This window comes from Cyprinodon tularosa, unplaced genomic scaffold (genome assembly GCF_016077235.1).
Source record: "Cyprinodon tularosa strain WSP-4 unplaced genomic scaffold, ASM1607723v1 ctg12, whole genome shotgun sequence".
In the NCBI taxonomy this organism is placed as follows: Eukaryota; Metazoa; Chordata; class Actinopteri; order Cyprinodontiformes; family Cyprinodontidae; genus Cyprinodon; species Cyprinodon tularosa.
In genome coordinates, this window is record NW_024038003.1 from 222,317 (window position 1) to 242,119 (window position 19,803).

The 19,803-nt window shown below is 40.7% G+C and overlaps 1 protein-coding gene across 1 annotated transcript; it reads left to right on the plus strand.

Moving 5' to 3' along the window:
- The first annotated feature begins 284 nt into the window (after positions 1-284).
- Positions 285-19,802, plus strand: wdr47a (WD repeat domain 47a). Its single transcript, XM_038269758.1, has 17 exons — positions 285-473; positions 4,870-5,059; positions 7,977-8,060; positions 8,164-8,248; positions 8,829-8,960; positions 9,144-9,320; positions 9,404-9,915; positions 11,650-11,767; positions 13,419-13,600; positions 15,174-15,410; positions 15,493-15,553; positions 15,663-15,820; positions 17,459-17,628; positions 17,710-17,880; positions 17,967-18,098; positions 18,215-18,433; positions 18,520-19,802. The coding sequence occupies exons 2-17, from the start codon at positions 4,902-4,904 to the stop codon at positions 18,660-18,662; spliced, it is 2,739 nt and encodes a 912-aa protein (XP_038125686.1). The 5' UTR covers positions 285-473; positions 4,870-4,901; the 3' UTR covers positions 18,663-19,802.
- Position 19,803: the final 1 nt, after the last annotated feature.

Consider the following 19,803-nt stretch of genomic DNA (forward strand, 5'->3'; position numbering starts at 1 on the left):
CTTTGTTATCTTGTGTATGGGTGACAACTTCTTCTTGTTTAAACGAATAGTGGCAAATATGTTTTACTCAATTTTGCTTCTTTTCAGTTATGATTTTGTTTGTTATAAGAACTCTTCATGTTGTGTTTTATTGAGTGAAACGCAAAGGGCCCCCCTCAGCTGAAATCTTTCATACACATATGTGTATTTAAATCTAACTCATGAATATTTATTCCTTTCTCTGCTCACAGAGAAAAAAAGAAGCTCCTCATGCTCATGAAGGTGTGGAGGACGGATGGAGGCGGTGCTCTGCAGGCAGCAGCAGGCTGGGCAGGGCGGCTCCGAGGACCGCAGTCAGTGAGCGCAGCCGCGGCGGAGAAAGAGGATACAGACACGGAGGACTACCGAGCAGGACCACCGTGACACCGCCTGTGAACAGCGCGGAAACACACCGGGGGTCTTCGTTTTTCCTTCCCATGTTTCTGTAGAAGCAGGTTAGTGTTGAGTCACCCCGCGCGCGCCCAGCTAACCAACTAACTAACTAACTAACTAACGGATGCTGCCTCTCTCCTCCTCGGCCCTGGCTAGCTCTCCTCCTACCGCTGCTTAAATTAGGCAGCTTTCTAGGAGCCCTGACACTAACTAGCTGTTTGGCGGTTCCGCTCTAATCCTGCGGCTAAATTCAGCGCATATATGGAGATAACAAGCAGCTTAAGCTTCTTATGCTGTTTGACTTTGTGGCTTAATGCTCGTTATTGGCTAACCATGTCTGAGGCTAGCTTAGCAGAGCTGCTGCTCCATCAGCTGCAGGCTTTCTGACTGACAGCTCACAGCTTTCTCTGGGGCTCTGCTTCATTTTACACCATGTTATGGAAATATCTTTAAATATTTACCTACCAAAGTTTCGTTGAAATAGCAAAGCAACAAGTATCCAGATTAAACAAGTTTTTGGTGCCACTAAAATAAGCATTTATTTACCTGAGCTGTCAAACAGCTTGGATATAGAGCAGCTCTGGTGTTTCATACAGATAGGATAAACTCACAGATTTATGCAAAATAGATTTGCTCCGATTTGTTGTTTTGATTTTACACAGACACGTGGAAAGGGATTACACCCCTTAGACTTGTTTGGGTTTTTTCTAAAATTATTTTATTACAAAACCAAAATCTATTATGTATTTTCTTCATTTTGATTAATCGACACAAAATTCATAGATTTTATGTGGGAGGAAAATTGCAAAAAAATATAAAATAACCCACAGACCTTAAATATAAGGTCCATGAATCCAAGTTTAATTTCAGCTTTGGTTGAAATCAGGGACACTGTTGGTCTGATGTCATTGGTCCTATGCAAAAATATGCATGCTTGTTTTTTATGCTTGACAGGAAATAAGGGTGTATTTCGTTTAAATAGAAAAGCAGCATTTCTTGCTACATTTATACATAACTTATAAGCACTACACTCACTAGATGCTGTTTATCAATGACTGAAGATTAACTGGCTCTGATGAATGAGGAATTAAGACTTTTGTCCACTAAATCTGTGCCTATTTAACAGAATATAGTCCAAATATGTCTATGTTGATTTGTAGTTTTTTATTTTATTTTAAAGATATAGAATTGTGCAGAGCTAAATAGAGGTAAAACCCACTCTTTTAAATGTTCTTTGTATCATGAAAAAAGCAAAATAATAGATTCAAGGGACGCCATATAAATGTATTGTATTTATGTGCCCTGGTACTAGAAGAGTAACTACCACTGAGCGTTTAATATATTAACCTCACTCTACAAGTTGTACATCTAGGATGTAGTTACTCTGTTTTACCCATTCCATGTATTTTATTTAGGGCTGAAACAATTCATTGGATTAATCAATTATTGAAATAATGTCAACAAATTTAGTAATCAATTAATCGTTAACTGGAGTATAGAGACTCTAAAACATGTCTTTAGCTCACAGAGCGACCCACTTAGAGCAGGAATTATACCAAAATTGTAAAAAAATTAACAAAAATTTTGCATTTTAGATAAAACATGTTTTTGTCTGTCAATATTCTCCATCCAGAACTCATCTACTGCTGCAACAATGCTGTATTGTAAATTATAAACATGTTATTCACATGTAATTGTTGGTAGGGACAAATAGGTCAGTCCAAAATGTTGGTAGGGACATGTCCCTATGGTCTCTATGCAAACCTACGCCCATGCATGAATCCATTATTCATCTTTTTTAAATAGAACTACTGTTGGACTGAGCGGTTCTAACCCATAAATAGGTTTTGATTCGTACCATTCTTTTTGCAGCTCTCTTTCTCTCTCTATGCTAGTCATTGTCTTTCTAGAAAGTGAGCCTCTATCAGTCTTTTTCAGCCTCTTGCAGGTTCTCTTCATGCTGAAGAAAGTGATGCCCACAGCATGATGCAGCTTTCCCTGTGCTTCACTGTTGGGCTGTTGTAATGAGGGGGATAAAGCTATTGCTGTCAAGTTTCTGTTGACCTGCAAAGTTGGTTTGAACTTCAGTTTTCTTTCTCTTCACCATTATACATGAGCAAACATTGTATTGTTCTTCATATATAGTCCTAAAGCTTATGCCTCGTATGAGCTACTGCTATTGTTCTGCTGGACTCGAGTATCTCCCATCTCGATCTCTGTGATTAACAGGGACACAATGAACACTAATCAGCATGATTTCCTCAGTAGGTCGTGTAAACATGCCAGATTTATCCATGTAGGCCTTTATATGGGCAGACCATGAAAAAAATTTGGGAAGAATAAAAGTTGAATGTAAAGTAATTAAAATGACATCATCTTGTCATAAATGACCCACATGTAAGCATACTCTGATGCACCATTATTTTAAAATGAATTGCTAAATTTACCTAATTACAGCCACTGTTTTCTAGATTGAGAAACACCAGCTGTGAGATGAAATGTGGGTTACTATCTAAAGCAGGTATGCTCAAAATCTGTTCTTAATGGCCACTGTCCTGCAGGATTTAGAGGTTTTCATGCACTCGCACAGCTGATTTTCATTGATTGCTGATTAACAGCCTTTTACAGAACCACATTCATTGGAATCAGCTGTGCTAAAGCAGGGAAACCTAGAAAACCTGCAGGACAACAGCCTTCGAGGACTGACATGCCTGATCTAAAGCATTAACTGCCTTGATGGAGACAGCCACTGTCCAGATGCACTTTTTGGGGATTTATATGTAACAGGAGTTTAAGTTAAACTACTGTGTCTCTATTTTATTTAATTTTTTTTGTTATTTTCAATTAAATTTAGGGTTGTTCTACTAAACAATGATATATGAAGTAATGCATAGTAGCAGTTTGGGTTAAACCAGTTTTACCATAAAAAATCTGCAATAAAAATGGCAAAACATATGTATAAATAATAAGGTGTCCAAAGGTAATTTAGCTGTAGATGAGAGACTTTGTAGGTCTAATGTGTTTAGGTCTGTACAGGAAAGCTGTTCTATAACGGTGGTGAACCTTCACAGCACTGCCCCGCTTTCCAACATTACACTGATAGTATTGCTGACTCATTCAGGAGAGAACAGCTGAAGCTGTTTACAAATGTTTAAAGCACCGCAGGCCTTGGTTAGAGTCAGTGGTCATGATTCAACAAAAGTCAAGAACCATCCACCCAAAAAGATCTGTTTTACAAAAAACACTTTTTTTTTTTTTTTTTCTTTTTTTTTTTTTTACATAATGGTTGATTTGGAAAGTTTGATTTATTTTGCTTCTTCATGTTTGAAATCATTTGGAAGTTTGTTTTTACCACATTGACACCTGCTTTTTATATCCATTTAAAAGTCTGTTCAGAATTTCCTGGAAATTTGTTTTAATTATTTTGTTATTAAGGCTTTGACTTTAAATGCATTAAATTGGATAATTAAAAACATTTTAACATGTAGAAATAAAAATGAACGCAATTAAGTGTACATATTAAATTCCAAACGGGAGCTTTTGTACTTGCTGTTTATTGTACCATAAATCTGAAGCACAAGCAGCATCAGTTGGTCCACTAGAAATATTCAAGCTTGAAAACCATGTCGGAAACCATAATAAATGCTATATGACCTGGATTTATAAGAAACAATGGCCTGAAATCCTGCATATTGAATATGCTTTATGCAGAACTGAAGTATCATGGTTCTGTCAGTTTTAGAAATGAAACTAATCTTCTGTTTTCAGGGAGTAATGTATGCCGTGTGCCCTGCTGCTAACTTTTTGTACCATATTTAGAAATTTTTATTTAATAGGTCTGAAACAATTATTCAGATTAATCATGAGTAATCAATAATTGAAATAATCAGCGGTTAATTTAGTAAACAGCAGTTAATCGTTAACTGGAGAATACAGACTGTATAACATGTGTTTAGCTAAAGGAGCAACCCACTCAGGGTAATAATTATACCAAAACTGTAAAAAAAATATTTAAAATGTTTCCTTTTTCGATAAAAAATTTTTTCGTCTGTCATTCTGCTCTATCCAGAACTCCTGAAGTGAGAAGTTTTAGTTCCACCTGGTTAAATTCTGTAAAAAATCTTCTTTAAGGAACCTCTTGCTATCAGATTATTAATCGATTAATTGAAAAAATAATCACTAATTTATGGCAAAATAATCATTACCTACAATCCTATAATTTAGTTAAACTTTTACAGTGCTGTGTGATAGTCTTTGGGGTCTGGCTGTTTATGCTTCAATAATGTTTTAAAAATAAGATTACTAAAGTGACACAACAGATAATAAAAGTCAATGAATAAGATGCAACTTTAATGAGTCTTCTGTTTTCTTGCTTATTTCCCCAGCCTGCTGCAGTGGGTTCAGGCTGATGTCTATAGCCTAACATGGTTGCTTGCTTCTCTTGTCTTTCATGTTTAGCTTTCCTGCTCCTTTCCTCTGCGTCGATCACCATGACGGCTGAAGAAACCATAAATGTGAAGGAGGTGGAGATCATCAAGGTGATCCTGGACTTTCTCCACTCCAGGAAGCTGCACATCAGCATGTTGGCTTTGGAAAAAGAGAGCGGCGTCATCAATGGACTCTACTCAGACGACATGTTGTTCCTCAGGTAGTTTCTCACTCTCACCTGAAATGTTTATGGTTCATCAGATTTCTGAGTCCAACGGCCATTTATTATCAACCTTTTATTGAATTATCTTTTAATTCATTTTAATTGTATTTATCTTATAATGACAGTATATGTGACCCGTCATGGAATCCTGGGACACATGTCTCCCGGACGACTCTCGAGCAAAATGAAAAAAGAAAAAAAATTATAATTTATTTATTTATTTATTTTTTTTCAAATTTGGTGATTTTCGCTTTTTTGCTATTTTAAGTCATGAAGAAGCCTTTCTGTGTTTGAGAAAGCAATATTGCTATATTTAAAAGTTAACATTTTAGAATAAAGAGATTTCCTCATATGCAATATACACTATATTGCCAAAAGTATTTGCTCACCTGCCTTGACTCACATATGAGCTTAAGTGACATCCCGTTCCTAATCCATAGGGTTCAATATGACGTCGGTCCACCCTTTGCAGCTAGAACAGCTTCAACTCTTCTGGGAAGGCTGTCCACAAGGTTTAGGAGTGTGTTTATGGGAATTTTTGACCATTCTTCCAGAAGCGCATTTGTGAGGTCGCACACTGATGTTGGACGAGAAGGCCTGGCTCTCAGTCTCCGCTCTAATTCATCCCAAAGGTGTTCTATCGGGTTGAGGTCAGGACTCTGTGCAGGCCAGTCAAGTTCATCCACACCAGACTCTGTCATCCATGTCTTTATGGACCTTGCTTTGTGCACTGGTGCACAGTCATGTTGGAAGAGGAAGGGGCCAGCTCCAAACTGTTCCCACAAAGTTGGGAGCATGGAATTGTCCAAAATGTCTTGGTATGCTGAAGCATTCAGAGTTCCTTTCACTGGAACTAAGGGGCCAAGCCCAGCTCCTGAAAAACAACCTCACACCATAATCCCCCCTCCACCAAACTTTACACTTGGCACAATGCAGTCAGACAAGTACCGTTCTCCTGGCAACCGCCAAACCCAGACCCGTCCATCAGATTGCCAGATGGAGAAGCGCGATTCGTCACTCCAGAGAACGCGTCTCCACTGCTCTAGAGTCCAGTGGCGGCGTGCTTTACACCACCGCATCCGACGCTTTGCATTGCACTTGGTGATGTATGGCTTGGATGCAGCTGCTCGACCATGGAAACCCATTCCATGAAGCTCTCTGCGCACTGTTCTTGAGCTAATCTGAAGGCCACATGAAGTTTGGAGGTCTGTAGTGATTGACTCTGCAGAAAGTTGGCGACCTCTTCGCACTATGCGCGTCAGCATCCGCTGACCCCGCTCCGTCAGTTTACGTGGCCTACCTCTTCGTGGCTGAGTTGCTGTCGTTCCCAAACACTTCCATTTTCTTATAATACAGCTGACAGTTGACTGTGGAATATTTAGGAGCGAGGAAATTTCACGACTGGATTTGTTGCACAGGTGGCATCCTATCACAGTTCCACGCTGGAATTCACTGAGCTCCTGAGAGCGACCCATTCTTTCACAAATGTTTGTAAAAACAGTCTGCATGCCTAGGTGCTTGAATTTATACACCTGTGGCCATGGAAGTGATTGGAACACCTGATTCCAATAATTTGGATGGGTGAGCAAATACTTTTGGCAATATAGTGTATCATCGTCTGTTTGTAAGCTGTCCTCTGTTTCCTTTGTTATTTCCCCCTCCTTCCCCCTCGTGGCAAAGTGGTTGATATAAGGTAGCAAAAATGACTGATGTAGTAATATCAACTGAAGATGGATGCTACAAAGATTGATATGCAAATTTTTTGACATTTAGAGGTAAATAGATGCACAGTGAAAACTTCGGAGATGATTTAGCCTAGTAAATTAGCCCCACCCCCCAGCAGCAAAAATCATTTTAGCCTGCAGGTGGTCTAGCCTCGATCAGTACCCCAGGTCCTACAGCTGGCGGGCCAATCAGAACGCATAGATGTGTTTTGAGTTTTTGGATGCAAAGTGGAAGGGGTTTTGAGGGTGGGACGGCAAAGCTGCACGACACTGGAGAAAGCACAACAAGAAAGATGGCAACAACTATTGAACAGTTCTCGTTTGACTCAGCTTTGGAATCAGTTTTAGAAGGATTAGACTTGGGGTTTTTGTTGCAACATGAGCAGGAAGAGGCTCCATGCTCATTCATTTTTTAAAAAGGCTGTATTCGCTGTTTTACCAACAGACTGTTCGTTTAGATTCCCCCACGAGCTTTCTGTCACGCTTACTACGTCACAGTCAGTTGCGCTCATTGGTCAGAGCGTTGGCCAATAGGCACAGACATGGTTTGAAAAACAACGGGTTGTTCTCATCAACAATCTTCCGATGTCTCATTCATCAGGGCCAGACTAAATTACACATTTATTCTTGCATTTAGTTTGGTTTATCAGGTTAGAGATGATTACTTCCACTGAAAAGATCAGAACCTACAATGAAGACTGATTACTTCATTGTAGGCAGTAAGACCTTGATAAAATACGTTTCTCTTTCTTATGGGGTCAGTTTCCATACATTATAGTTTTTTTGTTTTGTGTTCATTCTAAGAACATGTGCGTCAGCTATTACCCACCTAAACCTGCTTGTCAGCATTCTTTGATAAAATGTAATGCTAATAATTTTAGCCAATGGTGGAGGAATTACTACTTTATATTCTTGCCAAGGATTTACAAACGTCAAAGTAAATGTATCAGATTCATTTATTAAGTAAAAGTATGAGGTATCTGTAGCTGTGAAATGTGCAGCCAAAAGTAAAATAAAATCTATTTCACTTTACACAATGGAGATCCACTATTCACTATTTGCACAAAACATTCAAATATAGCATTATATGTCGTGACTGGTCACATATTTGAGATTATTAGAGATTAATTTTAAATCAGCCGCCATATTTTGGAGCTAAATGTGAGTAGTCAATGTTGGATTTTTTTCAGGCAGCTGATCCTTGACGGCCAGTGGGATGAGGTCCTCCAGTTCATTCAGCCCCTTGAGTGTATGGATAAGTTTGACAGGAAAAGGTAGGAACCAAAAAAGTTCCTGCACTAAATAATTTACCCTTTTTTTATTTAAAACATAATAAATACAGCCGTTGGCTATTATAATTCATGTTTAACTCCACAGATTTCGCTACATCGTCCTGAAGCAGAAGTTTCTGGAGGCTCTGTGTGTAAATAATGCCATGTCAGCAGAAGAAGAGCCGCAGCATGTAAGTCCAAGTCTACATATGATGTTTTATAGAACCTTAGACATTTACTGGTACCACTTCTAATGATATGTAAAGCAATCTGTTGTTACAGTAGCATAATCGGATATCTAAAATATTAGAGGCATTTCAACCTTTAATCTGTGTATGTTTATTCTGTAGAAATAATTATAACAAAACAACATATTGTTAGCCCTAACAGTTCTGATAAAATAAAAAAAGTATTATTTTACTGGTTTTAAAGTTAATGAGCACTGACAAATGATAGATTTATGATTTTATGGCTCATTTCTCGTAGCTGTTGATCTATTTTATGATTGAGATCTTGAATATTACCAAGTTCTTTTCATTTAAACAATAGATGAAAATGTGTAAAAGATCTGTGATGCTGTTGGCCTTATTCTTCCAAAGACCACTCTCATAAAAGAATCAAAGGTCAAATAATGTTACAGAAACAAATGTTAGCAGTTGGTTGAATGTAAAAGTCAGCTTTTTGCATCAAATTTACGTCTAAAGGGAACCTGAAGACTGTGGTTTCATGTCCTCTCTTTCTGCTGAATGGTGTGTATTTTCTGATTTTTAGCTAGAGTTCACCATGCAGGAAGCCGTGAAGTGTCTCCACGCTCTGGAAGAGTTCTGCCCATCCAAAGACGACTACAGCAAACTGTGCTTGCTGCTGACATTGCCTCGACTCACCAACCACGCTGAGTTCAAAGTGAGAGTTTTAGCTTTTATATTCACAGCTTAGTCACTGTTTTTCTTTGTTTGCTGCTTAATGGGGATAAAGGTCTTGTACAGATGTTTCTTTGGGGTGAAGATAACAGTCTGACTGTTTTTCCTGATTGTTTTTGTTAATGTTTGACCCTGGATGCCTCGATGTGCCATTTTCCCCCATCAGGACTGGAATCCCAGCACAGCCAGGGTGCAGTGCTTTGAGGAGGCCTGCAACATGGTGGCAGAGTTTATCCCTGCAGACAGGAAACTGAGCGAGGCTGGTTTTAAGGCCAGCGGGGATCGACTTTTTCAGCTGCTTCTTAAAGGAGTTCTGTATGAATGCTGTGTGGAGTTCTGTCAGGTGTGAGCTACTGAAGACACACTGAGCTGGTCTGTTTGTGTAAATGTGTCTGGTGATAAACTTAACCGTGTTTTCGTCTGCAGAGCAAGGCGACGGGAGAGGAGATAACCGAGAGCGAGGTCCTTCTGGGTGTGGACATGCTGTGTGGTAACGGCTGCGATGATCTGGACCTGTCGCTGCTCTCCTGGATGCAGAACCTCTCCCACAGCGTTTTCACCTGCGCCTTCGAACAAAAGCAGCTTAATATCCACGTCGACCGCTTGGTCAAGCCGGCTAAGACCGGTTACGCCGACCTCCTTACGCCGCTCATCAGCAAGCTCTCCCCGTACCCTTCCTCTCCCCTTCGTCGACCTCAGTCTGCAGACACCTACATGTCCCGGTCATTGAACCCAGCGCTAGACGGGCTGTCCTATGGTTTGTCAGGCCAGGATAAAAGGGCGAGCGGCGGGGACATAGTGCCAGGAAAAGGGGTCTCTCCAATGTCTCACTCGTTTGCAAACTTCCACTATCCAGGAGTAGGTGGACAGAATCTGAGCAGGAGCCTCATGATGGAAAGCTCTGAATGCCACAGCATCTTTGAGGAGTCCCCAGAAACGTAAGAGCATTTCAGGGGATTCAATCACTTTCCAGGCCTTGAAAACACCCTAGCAAGTCTGTAAAGGGTCACATTAACACTCTTCGGTGAAGAGGTTGCTATCGAAGAAAGATGACTCCAAATTAGGCATTTTTGGCATCGCACAGGTGTTGAGATGAAACGATTGATTACAGATTTGCTTTTAGCAACTTTAAGAAAAGAAAAATGATCTTCTCTATGGAGGCATATTGGCATTTCCAGCAAATTACGCAACAAAGCAAAGTTGCTTTATTTTAAGCGTTTTAAGCGAGTCCAGCTGTCCTTTAAGGAAAAAGATGTGTATATATGCAAATATCCAGGGTTATTAACAGAATATTTTTATTAGCAGGGGATTATTATTACATTTTTTTAAAAACATTGCTTACTGCTGTAGCGTGCTCACCTTCCTCGATAAACAGACAAGTCTTAACGGCGCAGAGTTCATGTTTTCACTGCACTATTCTCTTTTATATGTGCAATTAAAGAGGTAAATGTTTTTTAAAACAGTTTCCGTGGCCAGTAGTATCAGGTACTGGCGAGATTCCATTGTAATTCTAAATATTTCAGCCTGACTGATGTCTTTGCTGAAATGCGCCGGAGTAGAAAGCCCAGATGCTTTATGCTAAAAAGAATTGGCCTGATTTTTAGAGTAAGTCTGAGCATGCCTTTTTTTAAGTGTAACGGCCCACTATGCTGAAATACTTAGACGAACTTTATTGTCATTTTCTTTACAAAGAGCGTATACAAAAGTAAATTTTGTTAGATACAGCTTTACCACAGCTAATGAGCAGTAGCTTAGCAGTTAAATTTGAACATTTCCATTTATATTTATATAAATTGCAGCAGTGATCAAAATGTAAACGGTGCAGTAGGGACATTGTGCAAACCGCATGCTCTGGCGAGAACCACGTCCTTACAGTTACAATAAGACTCTACTTACCTGACCAGGAACACAGAGAGACTCTGTAATGAGAATCATGCTAATTGTGCTAATAGCTAATGCACAATGAATATTACGGTTTTATGTTTGTTTAGAAAATATTGTAAAATCATGTTTTTTACATCACAGCTGTGTAAGGCCACCAGCTCTCTCTATCGCCTCAAAGCAAATGTACCATCTGCTGTTGGTTTGAATTCTTAGTGACCACCTACACAAAAGCTTAAAGCCTAATGCTAAACCTCTGTGTCCACTCTAAGTCCTCAAACACTAAGCCGATGTACATTTCTTCATCTGTACCCACCTCCTGGGGTCCTGCAGCTTTCGCCTCACTGAGGTGACTTTGCACAGCGATGATAAAGTTAATGCTCCCATTCTAAATGTGTCATTAGATGCAGCGGTTAAAGAAAATTAGCTGTTAGATTATGAGCAGAAGAAGAATAAAAAAGGTTTTGATTTTAAGAAATGCATTTAGAGATCTTCTCAGTCCCTTGTTGAGCTGATTTTACTGTTGGGAATCATAAGGAAGCAAACATGATATCAATTGTTGAATATTAATCTGTTAATAGTATTAGCTGGTTCAGCTTAAACGCACAATATATATTTAATCAGTTTAATCATTATTTCAGTCTTAGCTTTTTTTGAACTGTCTATTGCTGCCAAAATCTGTTATTGCTTCAGAGAAAGATGCATTTTTCTTGTTTTTATTTGGATTATTCTGTGTTTTAGCAGGCGTTTTAATGCTGCTGTATTTATTTATTTATTTATTTTTTTTGTAGATCCAGAACTGACACGCCTGTAGATAAGATGTTGAGCTCTGGTGGAGCTCAGAACATGCGGCCTGCCTCTGCGCCAGGCGAGGAAGCACCGACAGTCGGCTCTGCTGACAGGAATGAGGTGATGATATCCCTGATTAAAATGCTGCTGATGAATGTTTTTATACTTATTTCATGGATGAGTTCTGCTTGTAGCGAGGTTATCTGTTCTGCTTCGTCTAACTGGATCTAAATTAGTGTTACTGAAGCTGACTCAGAGGAATGGTGTGACTGAGACAGTCTATTTTTATCATAAGAGCGCATGTATCTGCTTTTAATTTAGTGGGGAGTAAGACCTAGTGGTTAAGGCATAGGGATTGGAATCCTGAGGTTGTGAGTTTGAAACCCACTCCCACAGATTGCCACTGTGGTTCTCTAAGCACCCTTACCCCCCAAATGTTCCCCTTGCGCCCCATGATGGCAGCCCATTGCTCCCAAGGGGATTGGTTAAATGCAGAGGTAAATTTCTCTGATCTGAGATCAATAAAGTTAAGTTATTAATAATTATTGAATGTGTGTGAAAACTAAATGTTGAAAAATTTAAGAAACCTCCTTAAGCCACAAATGTATACCATCTTTTAGACTTCAAATAACAATCTTTAGCCCCTTTAACCTGTGAGTAATGAGGCTGCAGAACAGTGGGGGCTGGAAGGACTGGGGTCCTTTAGATGGAGGCCAGTAGGGATGAGTGACCGGGTCGCCAAGCTATATATATGGTCATCTGTATTCTTGCCCAGATCTGAATTAGGTGTTTAAAACTATTTTGTTTATCTGCTTTATTTTTCCTGTTTCCAGCCATTTTTTTTAAAAAGTCCTGAATTATAATTTCATATGAAAATAAAATACAGTGAGATAAATTCACTGTCAAATTGACAGATTCTTATGCAGGCCGTCACCAGGAGCCTCTAAGGTTTTTGTGTCACATCCCTGCTCTCTCTGTCTGGCTTTCTAAGGCTGGCTCAAAGCCAGGGTCTGGCCTCGCCCCAAAACAGATCAGCAGATCTGTTCCCAGCGGATTGTCAGGGCAGGAAGCAGACAGCGGAGCGGGGAAGTGACCTGTCCTCAGCTCCCTGTTTCCTCCTCTTTCCTCCTTTTATACCTGAGCTGAGAGGAGAGGTGAAGGGTTTCTTACAATGAAGCCTTTGAGGAATAGAGAATCAGCCCGAGCCATTTGAAAATGATCTGCCCCGTCTGGAGTTTTGTGAAAAAGTATGACATTTACTTTGTCATTTTCAGGTTTGGACAAGTATAGAGAGACAATATGGAGTTTCCACTTTATTCCAAACAGAAAATAAGGCGCTGCCCTGAAAGAGTCCATGTTTAGTGTTTTACTATACGTTCCATATTTTATTAGTCTGTGTTAAGGATCTTTTTAAACAGAGCTAATCTAAGTTAATTCACTATCAAAACAGATATTAGCTAAAGAGTCGTATTAGTTTTTTTCCACCAAATTTTCTTAAATCTTCTGTTTTTTGCAGCGAACACACAACTCTTTACCCTCGGTCTCTCAGATCTCCTGTATGTGATCAGTTAGTCAACCAATGATAGTCAACCAGATGAATACTGCTCAGATTGGATAAGAAGAGTTTGAATACATTAAGTCTGAAATTTACAGCTTGCCTGATGTTTTATAAAAGTAGTGATCTGTGGACATTTGACCTAAAATGTTCAATGATTCAACAGCTTATGCTTCTAAGATAAATAATGATAGTTATCATGTGTGGTGTCCTCAGTTACACGACTCAACGGAGAAGTATGAGGAGTACTACCGGCAGCGACTTCGGGTGCAACAACATCTGGAACAGAAGCAGCAGCAGAGGCAAATGTACCAGCAGATGCTTCTGGAGGGAGGGGTCCAGCAGGACCCCCCACCCAGTGACATGCAGCACAGCCTCACAGAGAAGTTCCTGAACAGGTACAGACACCGCAGGAGCATCACCACCCTGCAAACCACTATCAGCAGCTTTTTAGTCCGTTTCTCCCAGAGGGAAGTCTTGTGCAACCTCTAAAGGTATTGTGGAGGATTTTCGTGAAATGTTTTAAAAAAGACCCGCCCTCTCAAATAAAAAGAAATAAAAAAATGCACTTGCACCTTGTGCACGCTCTTTTTAAAAGATGCTGTTTGCGGGGCATGCAGGTGGCGCAGCGGTTAGCGCGCACAACACATTTATGGAGGCCTTAAGGGCTGGTCATACTCCCGCAGCAGTGTGTCGCAGTGAACTTGTCCCAGGTATGATGCAGACATTTTTAATTTTGAAGCGTTGTCTGTGCTATGTTTATTCCAGGCCACAACGCAAAAGGGGTTAAATCACGAACTCAGAAAAAGAACATCCTCTACTATGCCTTTAAAGACGGCTAAGGAGCAAAAAGTTCCTCTGTAGGTAGATTTGTGCTCTTTGTGGAGTTGCATGTTATGAGCTGAGGTGCAGGTTTACAAGATTTATAAAACTATTACCACAGATTCTTTTTAAAGAATGAACCATAGCATTTTAGTTGACGTTTTTTTTTTTGGTTGGACAATAATTCCATATCAACATATATCACAGCATAATGTTCAATGATTTGGGATCACAGGATTATTTTTAGCATTAATTGGGGACCTTTAGATTGTCTTTTCAGAGCTTTTTAAACCAGCAACAGTCTCCAACAATAACCTTACAGTACGTGTTCAGATAAACACGTAAGGCTAAAGCGTTTTGTCTTTTTTCGGCTACTGTGATCAAATACGGTGAAGTAAAGTTGTTGGAGATATTTCCACATAGGACCTCCAATGGACATAAAAGTCCATATATCTTTTTCACTATTATTTGTGTTTGTCTGTTTAATAAAATCCCAGTCAACTCCCTCTGTGTAGTTTTTAGGAGTGTGAACAATCAGGGTATTCTGGGTCGGCTCTGCTCAGGTTGGCTTGTTTGGGGGAGCTGCTTTGATTATGGTGTGGCTCTCAGTACGATCAAAGAAAAGAGGAGCAGCTGTCAGAAAACATGAAGCTGACATGTTAAGGTCCTAGAAATAATGGTTCCCATGAGGCTTCCCCTCACAGGGCGCAGCCCACTGCAGGCTGTGCAGCACCATCTGCCCTGAGCAGCTTCACCACCTGGGACTCTCACTCTGTGTTAAAATCCTGCTTAATAATGAGCACAGTGTCACAAACTGAGACTCTACGATGATCATGCTACAGTAGATCTACTGGAATATAGTGATTTAAACACAATTAAGAAAACATATCAATATATTTTAACTCTTCGAGGAGGAATCAATCTCTTTGGTTCATTCTTCCCTCTACTCCTCCCTCTCCCCTAAATCTCCTGTCTCTCTTGTCTTCTACATTATTCAGAAGGGTGACTGCGCATAATGAGCTCTATTTTGCTTTTATCGTCTCTGCTTTATTTTTCTCTGGATGTCGCTATTCTATTGGAACATAAACAACCTCCAGACAAAGTAAAACACAAAGAATGAGAACAGCTTTTGATGTGGCTGTTGTGCAGGTCCATCCAGAAGCTGGAGGAGCTTAATGTGGGGATGGAGAACCTGGGAGAGGAGGTGAAATCTCTGACCCAGCAGTGCAATGGGAACACGCCCGCCTCAGAGGAGAACAACAACCCCCAATCTGTGACTCCTGAGCAGAACCGGAGCCGAGGGGGAGGGGTGGTCAGCAGCACCCCGCACCGCGGCGAAGGGGGGCGCACCGTCCCACCTCCAAATGAGTCCCCTGTGGTCTCAAGGTTGGTGGGATTTCTTAAACTCACATTTGCTTGTTTTCCCCCTTAATGAGGATATATCTGAGGCGCTACTGTTTGTTTCCAGTGGTCAGAAAGGGAAAGGTCATCCCAGCGACTCTCCTGGGTCTCTATCTCGGAGTAAAGAGGTAAGGAGGCGTCACTAAAGTCAAGCCAAAGTAATGCCCACAGCCTTTCAGGCACAACATGACGCGTTATATTCATCAAACTAATGTGATATTATTGCTGTATTTTTAGGATGATCAACCAAAAAGCCTGTTTGTACCAGTGCACACCCTGGAGGACTCCCAGGCTGTCCGAGCCGTCGCCTTCCACCCGTCTGGTGCTCTGTACGCGGTGGGGTCCAACTCTAAAACACTGCGAGTCTGCGCCTATCCAGAGAAACTTATCCCGAGGTAACGTAGCTATAGCTAAAGAGCTTTCTTCTACTAGGTGCTTGTTTTGTTTTTGTATGTTAGTTGATGTGTAATGGAGATGCTCAGATGTTCTAGTAGGGTCATTCAGAAAAGCCTTGGTGCTGGAGACTGTATGAGTAGACAAATAACCGTCATTAGGCTATAGCCCCATTTACACTACCATCTGAAAACTGATCCCTGATGAGCTTGGTTCCTTATGGCCATTTACACACCAGGCTAACACAGCTTCTCTCCTCCTAGTGACGATCTATGGTATTGTGATATTTTGTTGTTTGTAGAGAGTCAGGTGAAGAATGCAGCCTTTGGTGAATTTATTTGACAGAGTCAGCTTTTGTGAGCCAGAATGAACCGCGCCGAGCCCTACTGATGAAGTAGTACTGGTTTGGCGAGGGTCGATTGTGTCTGGCACGGTCCGGTTCAATGTTGCGTGTCATTTACACTCAACAGTTGTCTCGGTTACTGTGGTCAGACCGATCTCGTCACGGTTTCAAAAAAAGTAGTGTAAATGGGGCTTATGTTTGTACTAAATCCTAAGCAGAACATATTTTTCTTAAGTATTTACTATAAGACATTACCTCACTAACTTTATCTCCTATCATGTGCAGCCAGATGTTGGATATTAGGTTTAATTGGCTGACCAGGTTTCGTACTTTGTCCTTATTATCTTTTATAAAAGATTCATAGCTAAATATCTAAAAATGTAAGCCTTTTGATAATATTTTTCTTTGATTTATTGTATTATCAAACTTTTTGATAGATGTGGTTTTTGAGTCATAGATAACAGGTTTTCATTAGTTCATTCAACAAAAATGTTTTTAAAGCGTTTGTAATCAGTCACAGATAAAAAAAAAAAAGTTTTGATTCCAAATAAAATCATTATTTACATCTATAATTATTTTAAATGGCATAATTTGTCTAAGGGACTGCTCAGTGTTGCTGTGAGTAGCACTGCTGCCTTGCAGCAAGAAGGTTCCGAGTTCGATTCCTTTCTGCGTGGAGTTTGCATGTTCTCCCTATGCATGCGTGGGTTCTCTCCGGGTACTCCGGCTCCCTCCCACAGCACAAAAACATGACTGTTAGGTTAATTGGCTTCTCTAATTCTCCTTATGTGAGTGTGTGCGTGAATGGTTGTTTGTCTCTGCTGCCCTGTGATGAACTGGTGACCTGTCCAGGGTTGCAACTCGCCTCTCGTCTGTAGACAGCTGGAGAGCGGCACCAACACCTATCATGACCCCCGCTTGGGATAAGCGTGATGGAAAATGGATGGATGGATGTTTGTTTAAATTTGACATGTCCATTTTATAATGGACAATGAGATAAATGATTATGATCCAACAAGAAAAATTAAGTTTGGGGGTCAGTTATCTTCCATGTTATAAACTGTATAAAGGTTTATAGGAAGTAAATCTGAAAAACTGTCAGTTTTTAAATGAGCCCTGGTAGGTTATGGTGAGGTGAACTGAGTTGGTGTTAACATTTATTTTTTAATTTGATTGAAACTGACATAAATAAAATAAATATAAATAGTAAATACTTAAAAAGCGCTTTTTTATAAATTAATAATATTTCGTAATAATAACTAAATAGTTGTACTCCTTCCTGTTTCCCTCGCTGTAGCGGTTCGAGCCCAATTAAGCAGCCGGTGGTTCGCTTCAAGAGGAACAAACACCACAAAGGCTCCATCTACTGCGTCGCCTGGAGTCACTGCGGACAGCTGCTGGCCACAGGCTCCAACGACAAATACGTCAAAGTCCTGCCTTTCAGCGCAGAGACATGCAACGCCACAGGTCCGAGCTCTGTGGGAAATTACACCTCAAACGCAGACTTGATCAGTTTTTAAGTTTTGATTTGTTTCTCTGTTCATCCAGGACCGGACTTGGAGTTTAGCATGCATGATGGTACCATCAGAGACCTGGCCTTCATGGAGGGCCCAGAGAGTGGAGGGGCCATTCTGATCAGCGCTGGAGCAGGAGACTGTAACATCTACACCACGGACTGCCAGAGGGGACAGGGGCTGCACGCGCTCAGTGGACACACAGGTTACCATGGAGACCGACCTCTACACGTACACCTGTCTATATGTCTGAAGGACAAAGAACGAACAAAGCTGTTTTTCCTGTTGCAGGTCATATCCTGTCTCTGTACACGTGGGGAGGCTGGATGATTGCTTCGGGCTCTCAGGATAAGACGGTGCGTTTCTGGGACCTCAGAGTGCCCAGCTGTGTGCGAGTGGTGGGAACGGCGTTCCACGGATCAGGTCTGTGTGGTCGGAGCATGATATGTAGCACTGCGGTCAAAAATGAATGGATTTTTGTTATGGCCGCCGTCTTTGATGAATTTAAAGAGGATTTCATCTCTTCCTTTACTGAACAGGCAGTCCTGTTGCCTCGGTAGCGGTCGATCCAAGTGGGCGTCTCCTAGCGACAGGACAGGAAGACAGCGCATGCATGCTGTATGACATAAGAGGAGGTCGGATCGTCCAGGTGTACCGGCCGCACACGAGTGACGTGCGGTCCGTCAGGTTTTCCCCCGGAGCACGCTACCTGCTCACCGGTTCCTATGACACAAAGGTCATGGTCTCCAACCTTCAAGGTATGTCTTTGGATACAATCTATCCGCTCGGTGAGGAAAAAACGAAAAATTTAAACCAAAACATTTCTGTCCGATGTGTTTGGCAGGTGACCTGACCAAACCGTTGCCCCAGACTGTAGTAGGAGAGCATGGCGACAAGGTGATTCAGTGTCGATGGCACACACAGGACCTGTCCTTCCTCTCATCTTCTGCTGACCGCACCGTCACTTTGTGGACACAAAACCCTTAATTCAAACCAGATGGAAAAGATGTGCATTAAAACCTAAACCGATGCTTCTCTACTTTTAAGAACGATCACATCCAATCATTCCTGAACCTTTCCGTTTGACGTGCAAAACTAATATGGGTAAAACACCGGGCACATCAGAAGCACATGCTGCATGTTCCATATACCGGTAGTCCCCCAGGGTTAGAACAGAGTTATTTTCCTTCTATTCCTAAACCGAACGAGTCGTCCTGTTTTTTTTTTTTTTTGTTACTCTCTGCATACAAAAGTTTCCTTCTGCATGTCCCTCTCATTTTATTTATTTTTCTATGATGGTGCCTTTTCAGTCTCCATAACTAAAACAAACACTATGGTTATTTAAAAAGAAAAATTCTACATTCCTCGTCTTACATATCGTAATCAGCCGCAGTAAAGCTGCATTTGTTAAAGTGGAGAAAAGCCGATGTAACCTGTACCGTTTTATGTGCGAGTTGGGAGCTATTATACCATCTGTGGGGATTTGAAACATGGTTGTATCCAGTGCATTGCTGCAGCGCCGAATGTGTAAATTAGCTGTTTTTTTATTTTTATTTGAATTCAGTGTTTTTATCAAGCTAACGCTTATAGCTAATGTCTAGCAGTGGCTTGCTTGCATTGAAGGACCTTTAATATTCAGCATCCAGGAGATGTACAGTGTTCAGATTTCAGTTGCACATCCTTACAGGCGTTTTCCAGTGGTAAGCTTTGGTTTCTATGCTGCTGTTGTTGTAGTGTATTAACAGTAGGTGTCGGTCTTGGTCTAACCATATGCACAATGACATCTGGATGGAAGCACGGGTGTTTGGATTATTTATTTAGGGCATATGCTTTGTTTTTATATATTTTCATTAACACTGTATTTTATCTGTCAGATTAACTTAAAGATCGATATTTAAGTTTTTTCATGTTATAGAGTATATTGTTTTCAGACATGAGGCCAAACTAACGCATAGATGTATTTATTTCAGTGTTTCTGTATGTATGTACAGTTTGTTTTTTGAAATGCTAGCAGCTCTTAAATTAAACCTTTCTAACTCTTGTTTTTAAAATGTAACTTAAATGAACTAAGGCTTGATGAGGTCAGAGTGCTGGTACGTTCAATAAAGTGTCTTTTACACAAAACAAG

What these genes read in the sequence shown, in the direction of transcription:
- wdr47a (XM_038269758.1), top strand. Translation starts at nt 4,902, where the DNA reads ATGACGGCTGAAGAAACCATAAATGTGAAGGAGGTGGAGATCATCAAG. An exon ending in CCAGAGAAACTTATCCCGAG is followed by an intron (nt 15,821 to 17,458) that starts GTAACGTAGCTA and finishes CCCTCGCTGTAG; the next exon opens with CGGTTCGAGCCCAATTAAGC. An exon ending in CGCGCTCAGTGGACACACAG is followed by an intron (nt 17,881 to 17,966) that starts GTTACCATGGAG and finishes TTCCTGTTGCAG; the next exon opens with GTCATATCCTGTCTCTGTAC.